Below are 13466 nucleotides of genomic sequence, written 5' to 3'. Positions count from 1 at the left end.
GCTTATGAAACATTTAGGTATATTTAAAACAGTAGGTACTTACAGATATTTTTAGTTCTTAGTTTTCTACGGCAATTATTAACATATTATATTTTATTTTTAAAATTATATTATAATTTAATACCTACGTTTGACCAATAATATGTTTTAAGTACACGTGAAATAGATATCGGTGATTTACCAATTAATTACGGATTTTTAAATTCAAGTACAAGTGAGCAAAAACAAGCGATCCCATGAATTTCAATTCACGTTCAAATCTGAGAGCTCTAGCGCGCCTATATGATTTGCACGTACCTACTTTTTGAACGACAACCTTCGGATTTCGTCTTGGTACGTCTACTCCAGCAATCATTGGAACAATTTCGGAAAGATTTCATTATTCGAGCGTTTTTTTTAAGTACGCTATCGTCAAATCGTATAGTTTCTTTACGACTAGTCGCAGAACTTGAATAAGAATTCATTTTTCACCACTTTAATAATCACAATGAAATTAATTTTTAATATTCCTACTGACACAATATTGTTTTCAATTGATAAAAATAATGAAATGTTTTAGCAGCAACGATTTATTTATTTATTTATTTATTTAGGTAATAATATGAAAATCTAATATTATTTTGTCCAACCAGAAAGTATATTTTTTATTTCATAATAAGCTAATATAATAGGTACATAACATAATATTATTAAGTTATAGGTATTATATTATATACCTAATTATTTATAAAGACACATTCAAAGCTCTTAAGAAATATACTATGCTGACTGTTGAAAAAAGGTTAGACGATTCAATGTTTATTTCATGTAGATACATAGGTAGGTAACTCTGATATAGTAGTATCAATTTAAGATGATAATAAATATAGTAGAAAGCATTGATGCATTTAAAATTAAAATATCTAATGTATATTAATTGTATTAATACTCATATGTTTTAATTTAAAAAAAGCTACTTAATTAATGAAATGTATGTTTACAATTAATATTATTAAAGTATGCAATGACATACATTATGCTAGATGTTACAATACAGGGTTATGTCTATTTCTGTAGGTTTGTTATGACGATGTTTTACTGCTTTAATGACTTTCCTGTTGTTAAGAATTCATTCCTTATAATATCATGTAAATAAAATGATAGAATTATTTAAAGCATCAGTGATGAAAAAATAAATAATATTTCATTTGGTAATTTTATTATAGTATAACTTTGCATTAAATAAATGGAAGGTGTAACATATTCTCGAACCTAACTTATAACAAATACAAATAATAATAGCTTCAGAACTACTCATTATTTAGATTATTTTATTCATCGTTGTTACAGTATTGATATATTTTACACATAAGGTCCTTCTACCTATTACTTTATAATAGTATAAATTATAAATGATTGTTACTTATACAACTGTACATTGAGGTATTTTATTGCAAAAAAAAGTTCTTATGATGAATAAGTTACTTTATAACTAAAATAAAACAAAATTAAAAATGTTTTCAAATTATTAATATTTAAAACTGTGTAGTAAATAACTAAATAGAGAAATAATAGTAATAAAAAAATATATATAATATACAATTTTCTGTGTTTATTGATATATTGACATTTGCTTTGGAGCATTTTATAGATGATTTCTTGAAACAGAACCTTTAAGATTTTAATTTTTTTGGTGGGAAATTAAATACCATTGCCCTATAAAAGGTTTTATTATACAAAATATTGTTGATGCTTAAGAAAATAAAACTATTTTATTATTTAAGAGATTACGAAAAGAAAAATTTTGAAACCCTTAGAAAGAGGAAAATGTTTTAGATCATTTATGAAAACACTTCAAAAAAATTTACCCATAACAAAAAGGATGTAAAAACAAAAATAAACTTATAACCAAAATTTAATGGTAAAATTAATTGGAGACTGAAATAATGTCTTTTTTTTATATAAGATGACAATACATTATTTTATATAAAAAAAAAAATACTAAAAAATGAACACAAATTAATTTGGTTTAAACCAAAAACCAGAAACTTTTTACAAGTAATACTGATTTAAAAAATTTGTTTGTATTTTAACTATTAACATTTGTTTTAAAACTATCCAATTCCAATTTTATAATTTTTGACTTTAAAGTATTACCTAATTGATAACATAAAAAATCAATTTAAATCACATTAATTATTTAGAAATGTTTAATCAACGTAAATCGATTTTTTGCTAATATTTTATGAAGCTTAAGTCGGTAACTTTACTTAGCAATCTAATTAATTTCAAAAAAAGTGATAAAATATTTACAGTTTTAAATAGAATCTTACTTTTTTTCTCCAGTCTTATTTACTGGAATTGGTTTTGAAACCAATTTTATTTCAGTTGCACTATTATATTTTGTAAGATACTGTTAAAAATCTGTGAAAAAAATATTAGTTACTTTTGTGTAAAACCATTGTATTTAGTAGAATAGGTATTAATTGATTAAAATTGAATAGATAGGTCTCTAAAATTTAATATTATACTCTATAGTAGTATTTCTCAACTAGTGTATCATGAAGTGTATTTAATGATAAAAAAAACTCAATATTTTTAACATGATTTTCAAAAACTAATAGGTATTTGATATAATTTTTATAACATTTTCAAATAAATATCTACTATCGACATATTTGTTTTTAATAATTAAAATTAAATATTATTAGGTACTAGGTATAATAGATACCTGGTACCTATTATAATTATTCTTATTTTTTTTATTGTGGACGTGTGATGTGTAGCAAAGTATGAAATATTTTAATGGTATGTCACCATAACACATAACCTAGCAATGTGAAATTATTAGGTTCATTAACTGTTGTTTATTGCAGTATCTATTATTACTTAGAAAAATCATAATTATTATATTTTATTATAATTATTATATCAATTATTATATTAAATGTCTAAACTGTTTAAACACAATAGATTGAAGTATAATATGTAACAGAATGTATTTTTGTGATCGTGATGGCCGTTGAACAAGTAGCTAATGCTGTAGACATTGACGACCATAATCGAAAAAACAATCCACAGGAAAAAAAATCCTCAAAGCAATAATATCTAACTGTTAAGTACACCTTATCAGTCAAAAATAATAATGAATAATAATAATAAAACAATATAAAATTTGAATGATAATTTTTATAATATGATTTTGATCACACATTTAATAAAAATGTTTATGACAATAATAAATAATAGTATAAGTATAAAAATCACTTGCAAATAAAATTTAAATAATACAACAATTTAAATGTCCAAAGTTTGTAGTAAATAAAAACTATTTCATACCATAATTATGTGTTTCTTAATAAATCATTTTTTTCCTTTACTGATATACACACTATCTGTGCCTTATTAAACAATAAGAATAGCTGCCACAGAATCAGTAACATAAATAAGACTTGATAAAGAAACCACCCAGTGATGACACTATCATTTGAAGATTTTTTTTCTGTGGTTTTTATTTAGTTATTTTACCTTTTTTTTCCTCTTTCTTTGTTCAGATTAAGTTAGAAAATCTCTACGGCAAGTGCGCTTTAAACACCCTGACGAATTACCAGTAATAACATTTTTTAAGAAGGCTTAAATTTTTAAATTGGTATGAAGGGTTTGATTTGATATATATGGGGGGAAGAAGTTAGTTATTTTTACTTAGTGCAATATTTTGAAAAGCCTGAATTCTATTTATATTTGATTTTTTAGCATTTCCCCAAAGATGATATCCATAAGTCAAAATGGATTTCTTGAGGGACCTGCACATAAGTATTCTTATACTAAGGTTTGTATGCCGGTTGTTAACATGTTAAGTTTTAAGCATACAAAGTTGCAAGTTTAATTATGTGTGGTATGTTAGGCACAAATGAGTCGTTGATCTAGGATTAATCCATGATATTTTATAATCATAGTTATTGAAATTTTAGTACCATGAAAATTAACAGGTGGACATTGCCCATGCTTAAGAGTGAAGGTGTTGTAATTTAATATATCTTAATTGACCTTTATCCTTCATTTATTATACTACTCTTTCATAAGGGAGAGGAAAATTTGAAGGGTATTCAATGCGACAATAGAGCTTTCATTTGTAGATATGATAAGTTTATCATCTGCATAGTCTTCCACTACCGTATTAGGCGTGGTTGGTTGGTCTTAAGAAATCATTAAGTTCAAAACTTTATTTAATTTTATTTAATGAACACATTTATAATATTAAATCATTCATGATATGACTATTTGATAATTTTTAATCATTAACAAATCATTCATTATAACACAATTGAAACTTTTACGATTGATTTTAGAATAGAAATTAACATTAGCAATAATAACTATTTTATTCACCATGTGACTGGTGTTACATGTAATGAGGTAGGTATAAGATTTTTGATATTGAATGGTTTCTCAGAATTGAAGTAGCCAAGCAGGATATTGGATAATATTTTCGTACAACATTTTTGTTTTTGAAATCAAACTTTATTTTTTCAAAACATGGATTTTTTTTTAGCATATTAATGGCTCCACGAAATAAAAAATGAAATTATATTTACTATTTATTCTCTTAAATCCTGACGAACAAGTTGTTCATAAAACATTATCACGGTCACTGGAAATTTATCTCTTGCAAAATTGAATGTGACATATGATGCGTCCTCGGTTTCATTCCACTTCATTAAACAATAACTTAATCCTCGCATTTGAACAATCGCAAGTATTCGCTCTGGTCTGAGCCCGCATTCATAACCATTTATAAAAATGTCCTTGTCTGGATCGAAATCGTATTTCTTGCGGTCGCTCATGACATCCTGTTAAGATAACAATGTAATTATATATAGATTATAGGTGTTTAATAGTTTTATTAGTATTTTCTACATGAACTAATTGTACTTAGTATACAACCGGAACAAGTCGAATATATTGTCTTACACATAATTTGATGAATAAGAGCAGAATATTAAACAACTATACGGTCCATACGTGTAATTTGAGTAATGAGTACTTACCGTAATTTTGGTGGATGTCGAAGAAAAAATATAATATCGAATATTATATTAAAACGTTTGAAGCGTATATATCTCAATAGATTGTAATGTACGCAACAACTGATAGTACGTACGGTTGTGAACTTGTAGTCGTAATGGTGAAAGCCGTCGATACCGGAGGTAACGTCAAACGAATAGCGACTAGTGCGATCCTGGTTCGCGTATTCGCGTTCACAATTTAAATTCCGCACACGACACAGTTAAATACAGGTAAAACGTGCGTCAACTCAAGCGCCGTTGAGCATAGTATCACACCGGTGTGCTTGGCGCTTGCGTCAGACGGCAGTTGGTTAATGACGAGCTCATACTAATTTATTTAAACAATAGATAGTTACTAGATAGTGAACGTTTTTTATTTTATTATATTTAAAGTAAGTATTTTTACTTATACAGATAATTGAGAATGAAAAACGTTTTTTCGAACGGAGTATTACAAATGGTTTTCATTGAATATAGCGCACTCCTAGGTAAGCCCGGATTATCTACCAATACCTACTAATTTGATACATAATAAAAGTTTAAAAACTGATTTATTTCGATTAAATTAACTGTATTATTTAACATTTAAACGCAAAGGTTCAAAAATCAATATGGATAATACCATGACGTCATATTATTGTAGTCGATCTAGAGTATTTAAAACTCAAAATACCTAATGAATGCATGCGTTAAAGATTATGGAATCTTGTAAAATTAATTAAGTTATTATTAACACATTATTTAAAATATTATATTATAAATAATATTCCTTCTTTTATAAGTATCCTGTTGAATTGGACAATTCAAAAGCAACACATTAAAAAACTCACCTTAGACCCCAAAATGATATTGAATATCTTCCCATCCCTACTATTGTATATTTATATTTTTAGTACTTACTTAGATTTAATATAACTGTTAGCGGTTGAATATAATCTAATGGTTATGTATTAATACTAGTATTCAGTGGCCGGCGCATCAAGGATTCTACGAGACCCTGGTCTCTTTGTTGTTTGTGGATGAATAGGTGACCCGATGCCATGATAGTCCACAATATGTAAATTTAAGTACTAAATTTTTAATATTAAGAATTTTTTCCAACAATTTTGGAAGTGGGTGGTCCCTAAAATTATTTTTGGTCTCACAAATGAAAAATGTTCACGCCTCCACTGCTAGTATTTATACTTTAAGGTCTTCATAATAGATATTGAATGTATTCTTGACTAATATGTTTGATTATTAACTGTTGCTAATTAACTAATTGTCACATTTAACCAATTAATTAATGATAATGTATAGTATTCCAGTAGGTAAAAGTATTTAAATACTGTTTTGAACATTTTTTATACCTATTTTTTTAATTATATTTTAAATTTAACAAGAAATTATTCCAACTAATTCAGTTAAAGAGATACTGGATTGAGAGTATTTTATTGTATTAAATGTTAAAAAAATTATGTGGTTGAGTTTATATGGTAGGGTTCAAAAAAGTCTTCGAAAGAAATTTGATTGGCAAAAATTAATTTGGGGGACGACTCACAACATAGTAATAGGTATTTATGACTCTGTAAACTTATAACATCTATTAAATCTATTTGACTATAGAACAATATTTCTCAACCTTTGTTTAACTCAAAGGGCGAACACACTACTAAAATATTTCATACTTTGCGACATACAATATAAAAATAAAAATAATATAAATACATAATATGATGTATTGCTGTATGTGTAACTATACAAAGTGTCACCTATTTCTATAGCCTTGTTATGGCAATGCTTTACTGCTTTTGTAACTTTCCTGTTATTAATTATTTGTTCCTTATCATAACATTTAAATAAATGGTGGAATTAGTTAAAGCATTAGTAATGAATAAATAAATAGAAGGTGTAACATATTCTCGAACCTAACTTAAAATATACAAATACAAATAATAATAGCTTCAGAACTACTCATTATTTAGATTATTTTATTCTCCGTTGTTACAGTATTGATATATTTTACACATAAGGTCCTTCTACCTATTACTTTATAATAGTATAAATTATAAATGATCGTTAATTAAACAACTGTACATTTTATTACAAAAAAAGTTTTTATGATGAATAGCTTAATACTCAACTAGAATAAAACAAAATTTAAAATATTTTCATATTATTACTCAAAACAGTTTCAGTTGAAAAAGTACATATTCCTTTAAAAGCAATGCATACATTTGAAAATTCTTATCTTATTCTCATTTAGATCACTTAAATTATTTAAATTCAAATAATTATTATGTTTACTTTTATGGTAGCGTTATTTATAAAAACTTTTGTAATAATTCAACATTACATAGGTATTATAACAGTGAATACTATAAATTCAATCGACAAGATACAATTATATGTGTGGTATATCTTTAAATATCACATACATAGCCATAATTTAAAAATAAATGAGATTATTTAACTGTATTAATTATGGCTTTTTATAAAAATATTTGATTATTATTATCAATATAATACCACACAAAAGTTTTGGTGACTCGGTGAATCACAAAATACATGTTTAAGCCACCTCTGGATTTTGGTATAGGTATATTAAATATAGCATGTTAAAACATAAAAATAAAATGCATATAATAGCATAGTTACTATTGAAAGCACCTTAATAAGACAAGTCACTTTTTCCAACTTCTATGTTAATTGATTAATTTTAATACTTTAATACTACCTTAATTACCAGGTTATTAGGAAAAAAAGTACTTATCTGAATAATTATGAAAAAAAAAATATAAAAATAATAGGTAGCTATAATTAAAGACTGAATTTTACATATAATGCATGTTCACTTTTTTTAAGCAATCATATGCAGTAAATGGATGTTTATCAATCATACTTAAATAAATAATGTTACAAATTTTTATTTTACATGTTTTTGCATATTTTAATTTTTTTTAAAAATATAATATTATCTACGTTTAGGTTGACTATTATTTATAATTAACTATTTAACTTAAATTAAAACTATTTTTTGGATAATTGTCGAAAGTATTAGAAAGATTGAAGTTTGTTACTCATAGATGCTTTAGAAATATTTGAACTAGTTACAAATTCTATTAATAATCTTTCGGAAAATGAAAATAGAGTATTAAATAAAAAAAAAATGTTCTAAAATCTTTAATAAAAATTAAGGCTTGCTAGGTTCAAGATAATGTCTAAAATATACCAAGGTGAAAATATTAATTTTAAAGCGTTCTTATCGTTTTACCATTTTACCAATAACGAATAAATTGTATATTTTTTCATCACAATCATAAAATAGGTGTATCGTGTATAAGATATTGGTAGTTTATTTTTTAATCATAAATGTTTTAGTTTTATAACTTTACAATGAATAAATAGCTGTAATAATCAAAATTTATTTTGCATATTTGAGTTTATTAAGTGCATATTTGAATGCATATTTTAAAATTTTAAACGCATATAAATCCAGTCTTTATTTATAATAATGCAACTTGAATGTTAGTTTTTAGAAATTCTATAGAAGGTAAAGTGATTTGATTTATATAGTTTTAACAATACTTTTATATCACTGTAAATATTTTACAATTTTACATGCATTGTATTATTATGAATTTTAATACACGCAATCAAATTTTTAATTTATTTTAAGAAAGTATCTATTTACACTATTTTATGTTTTAAATATATACACATAATATGGTTTAAATACATATCATTCTAGGTTTTATACTAAAAAACTTTCATGAAATATTAATTAGTAGAAACTAACCGTCTCCGCTCAGAATCATTTTTCGTATACAGTGATATATCATTGAATTCAAATTTAAATTTAACACATCCATAGCAGTGATTCTTACCGCATAGCCGAGCGAAACCTACTAACTTGCCTATCATCTTTACTATATTTATAATTATTTTAAATAATACTTAAACTCAACTATATTATAAATAGTATAAATAGGTAGTGCAAAATTTTTTTAAAAATGATATGTCTAACAAATGCTTGTATGAGTATATTTATTAAAAATGCCAAGCGTCAACGGTTGTCTATTAAATCATAGTAATAAGCAAATCTGATTTTATAGCTTATAGTCTTGTGTAAAAATTCAAGTTTTTACTTAATTTTTTCCTGATTACATTGAGTGCTCTGATGTAAATATCGATATATTAAACGATTTTTATTAAAAAATCTTGTCGCTGCATAACACTTGTGTCTGAAATTATTATGTACATGTGAGTTGCGCCCTGTTAAAAAAGAACATAACCTATTTTAGTCAGGAGTATCTTTTAAGATAACGAATTTGCACTCCAGGTATACATTATTTTTTAATATGTTTCAGACTATTTTAAAGATGCTCATCGTTGAAACGCAGTACTAATTTTGAATAATAACTATCGCAATTTGGATGAAAGCATGAGGGTGTTCTAACAACTATTCATTGAATTATTTTGTTTACTAATTCAGGTAAGACTATATGCTTTTGATGTTTAAACGAACCTCTTATGTCTCTATGCCCAATACAACTCAGTTCTCAGTTGTCTTTTAGTATATATGCTTTAACGCTCACTTGTTTGTCGATATTTCAACTGACGAATGTTTTAAATTAAATATATATATATAGAATTAAATTAAATTTGTAATATACATTTTAAATTAAGTTAATGTTGGGAAAGAATCAATATTAATATTGGACCAAAATTCACTTTACCGACCCCCTACGATTTTCAATTTTTTTTTTAAATGACATATTTTTTATGCTTTTATATTTGTTAAGCACATAAACGTAAAAGCACAAACTTTGGAAACTTCTTAAATAGTAGTTTCCACTGTTTCCAGTAAAAAAATTAAAAATAATGAGAGCGTTGGTAAAGTTCATTTGTTCCTAATATTGTTTTACGCAATAATTTAAGAAGACGTATTCACATGTGTTGTATCCGTCTTACAAGTACGTAACATAGTAAATTTACGCTCAGCAAATCACGTGTAGCTCCTATAGTTTAAAAATTAGAGTGAATCGACTTATTATGAACCTTGATAGTAAGAACATTATTAGTGTTCGTAACTTGATTTTTTACGTTTATTTAGTGTTAAAGTGAGTAATAAGTATTCTTAATTTACGCTATATTATATACGCGTATAATTTACTATAAAAAATTATCCTCTTATATTAATGCCCATGGAACATCATGCCAAATAATTTGTTAAGTTATAAGATGTTATATTTTTATATAATAATAAACATAATTAATTTTTATATAATGTTTCTAGATTATAAACATTAAATAATTTATATATTACACTTGTTGGAATGAGAAATGATTTTTTTTTTATCTTATTTTATTAAACAGTTAATCAAGATATTTATTATGTAAGATGAGTTTTACTATTTACTTACGTAAGTTGGATAACTGATTATCAATTTTTATTATTATATAACGAATACATACTTATTCTGAAAAACTATTCAATTTATTAATTTTTGAAACTTAACTGTTTATTATAATAATTTAAATACAAGTGTAATAAAAAGATATGACCAATGAAATATTTTAAATATTTTGTTCTATTCAACATTTTTTAATTTTTTTATACTGCACGGCATATATAATTTATAATTGCTTGCTCTAGAGATATAATATAAATAGATTTATTTTTATTTTTTAATACTCAAATTTAGTTTATAATTTTAAAAAAAATTTAAAATTCTCTAATTTGTTTATCTAGTTTCTTTTAAATGTGATGGAAAAGACATTTTTCAAGTGGTTTATTTTTTATGAATTCTTAAATTGTCAATATTTTTTTGAAATATATTACACTCATTACCCAATTCAAAAAATAATAACTTTTTTCTACATTTTCTTTTTAATCTTTAAAATTTAGTCTTAAACATTATGTAAACATTTAAAATTGTTCATACATATTTAATATACATATTCATACATATTTAATTTTTTTTTTCCTTTTTAATTAAAAATAAAGCATTTATAACGTATTAACAATTTGAAAATAATAATCCATTTGACTTCATCATATATTATTATTTGATATTGGGCATAACACGTATTACTTCATTGAAAAAAAAGATATACAGCTACTATGTGTATAGTCGCATGCTAATTAAGACTATATTTAGTCTATTGAATATAATAAAATAAGTTCTGTATATATTTAATGCATAATATTCACTTGAACAGGTTTAAAATATGAGTAAAATAATACATTTGTTTTTGACATCGCTTATTATAATTATGTATATGTTTTAATCTTATATTTACAGTACTATATAGACGCAAGCAGCAGCTATTCGACGGTACCACTCAGCTAATATAGTACGATGGCTGCATTGGACTATACGCAAGTAGACTTCAAAAGACTTATGAACAGGACATTAGTGTCCAAGAGTTTTGCCGACAAGGAAAAAAAATGCAGGTTCATCTTGCGGTTTGTTCCAGACATCAACATTAACAGCTGTTGCGAGACCGTCGTCGAAATATTGTTGTCGTTGGAGACCATTCTTGTAGACTTGGGCTGGACCGGAGACAGACCAGAACAACAAGATCTAAACCCGGACTGGCACAAGGCTTTGTACGCTAAAGTATTGCAATTGATCGATTATAAGTCCAAAGCAAACGTGATCGAGGACGTGTGCGAGAAAGCCGCTAGTTACGGGCACCAGCTCTGCTTGAACTTGGCGCGGTATTTGGGCGTCCCGTGGCACAGCCCGTTGCCCTATGAGTACTCAGCGTGCGACCTGGCTGCGGGCATAGGCGACTTGAACTGCCTGAAGGTGGCGTTCTACGAAGGCAGTCGGCGAAACAAGTCGACGTGCGCCGCTGCTGCGGCGGACGGACACTTGGAATGTCTACGATTCTTGCATGAGAATGGGTGCGAATGGGACGTCGAGACATGCAACCAGGCCGCGGCCGGCGGACACCTGGATTGCGTAAAATACGCCCACGAAAACGGGTGCGAGTGGGACGAGGTCGCCACGATGCAAGCGGCCGTCAACGGCCATCAATCCGTGCTCGAGTACTTGCACGAGAATAATTGTCCTTGGGACGAAGTAACGTCCTATCACGCAGCGATAAACGGACATTTGGATTGTCTGTTTTATTGTTACAAAAACGGGTGTCCTTGGGATGAGGCGACCTGTAGATATGCCGCAACTTACGGACACATAGACATTTTGAAATTCGCTCGCCAAAATGGGTGTCCTTGGGATAAAAGAACGACTGAAGAGGCTGCGAGGACTGGACAGTTGGAGTGTTTGCAATATGTCACAATAACGGTTGTCCCTGGGACGAGGCCGTTGTTATCAAGCCGCACGTAACGGTCACTTGGCTGTTTAATATACGCCCACGAAAACGGTTGTCCTTGGGACTCCAGAACGTTTAACGAGGCTTTGTCGAACGGAAATATAGACTGCTGGAATTATGCGTTCAACAAAGGATGTCCACGAGAAGGCGAGCCGTTCATATTGCATCTTCCGAACACAAATAATGAACCCGAACGAACTCCAATTGATCGCCACTTGCATAAACGTTCCAAGATTGATAAATAATCGTCTGCGATTATTATTTGATAATAATATTTGTTTTCAACTATTATCAGACTCCGTAATATATGTATAAGTAATTTGACTCGTCATTTTTTAACAGATTATAAATTTAAAAACGAGTAACTATTATTTGTAAAAATTATCTCATAATATTAAAAACTGTCTTATTGTATATTAAAATATGGTAAATATTTTTAAGATCATGTAGATGGGTATTTTAATAATAATTGTATTGTCGTACAAATTCATGGGTTGTATTTTTACTTAATAAACAAAATGTTCTGCTTATAAAAGAATTTCTCATCTTAATCTATTCGCATACAAATATTATTATTATTAAATGTATGTCAGAATCAAAATCTATTTACTTATGATTTTTATAATTATTCAAATAATAATGTATTCGATTCATTATTAGTTTTTACAATTATTTTAACTGATTACACTTAATTACCTTTACAAAACTTATTGAATAGGTTTACAAATGTGAAATACCTGTGTTTGAAAACATTTAAACGATGATAATAATATCGACGTGCCATTTATTGAAACATTAAGACGCATAATATACTCGTAATTATTTTCAATAATATATCATGACTAATACTCATATTATAGTCAGCTATAAATACAGAATAATTCAATATGGTGGTAAGTATAAAATCAATTATTATTTGATGAGCTGCCGATAATATATGTAACATTTGATAATAATAATAATTTTATTTGATGTATATAATATAAATGTGTGTACGTGCCGGGAGCGAATAGTAATAAGTACGCGCCCGGTAACCGACTACTTCGTGCGCTGCACGCACACGCCGACCGACCTGCGTCTCTGTGTGTATAATGT

The 13466-nt window shown here is 27.0% G+C and overlaps 1 protein-coding gene and 1 long non-coding RNA gene across 2 annotated transcripts in view; one reads left to right on the top strand and one right to left on the bottom strand.

Annotated features, from left to right (window-relative positions):
• LOC114130532 (uncharacterized) overlaps positions 1–436 on the bottom strand; it is a 14953-nt gene extending 14517 nt beyond the window's left edge. Inside the window, exon 1 of the long non-coding RNA XR_007605770.1 lies at positions 298–436. This is a non-coding gene — a long non-coding RNA (uncharacterized LOC114130532). The remainder of the gene's footprint in view (positions 1–297) is intronic.
• Positions 437–5032: 4596 nt separating this feature from the next.
• LOC126552514 (uncharacterized) lies at positions 5033–12385 on the top strand. Its single transcript, XM_050207226.1, has 3 exons — positions 5033–5533; positions 9395–9519; positions 11333–12385. The coding sequence occupies exon 3, from the start codon at positions 11390–11392 to the stop codon at positions 12383–12385; it is 996 nt and encodes a 331-aa protein (XP_050063183.1). The 5' UTR covers positions 5033–5533; positions 9395–9519; positions 11333–11389.
• The last annotated feature ends 1081 nt before the right edge of the window (positions 12386–13466 follow it).

This window comes from Aphis gossypii, chromosome X, assembly GCF_020184175.1.
Source record: "Aphis gossypii isolate Hap1 chromosome X, ASM2018417v2, whole genome shotgun sequence".
Taxonomy (NCBI): domain Eukaryota; kingdom Metazoa; phylum Arthropoda; class Insecta; order Hemiptera; family Aphididae; genus Aphis; species Aphis gossypii.
The sequence above is the reverse complement of the archived record's forward strand: the minus strand, read 5'-3'. Positions and strand labels throughout refer to the sequence as shown.

What these genes read in the sequence shown, in the direction of transcription:
- LOC126552514 (XM_050207226.1), top strand. Translation starts at nt 11,390, where the DNA reads ATGGCTGCATTGGACTATACGCAAGTAGACTTCAAAAGACTTATGAAC.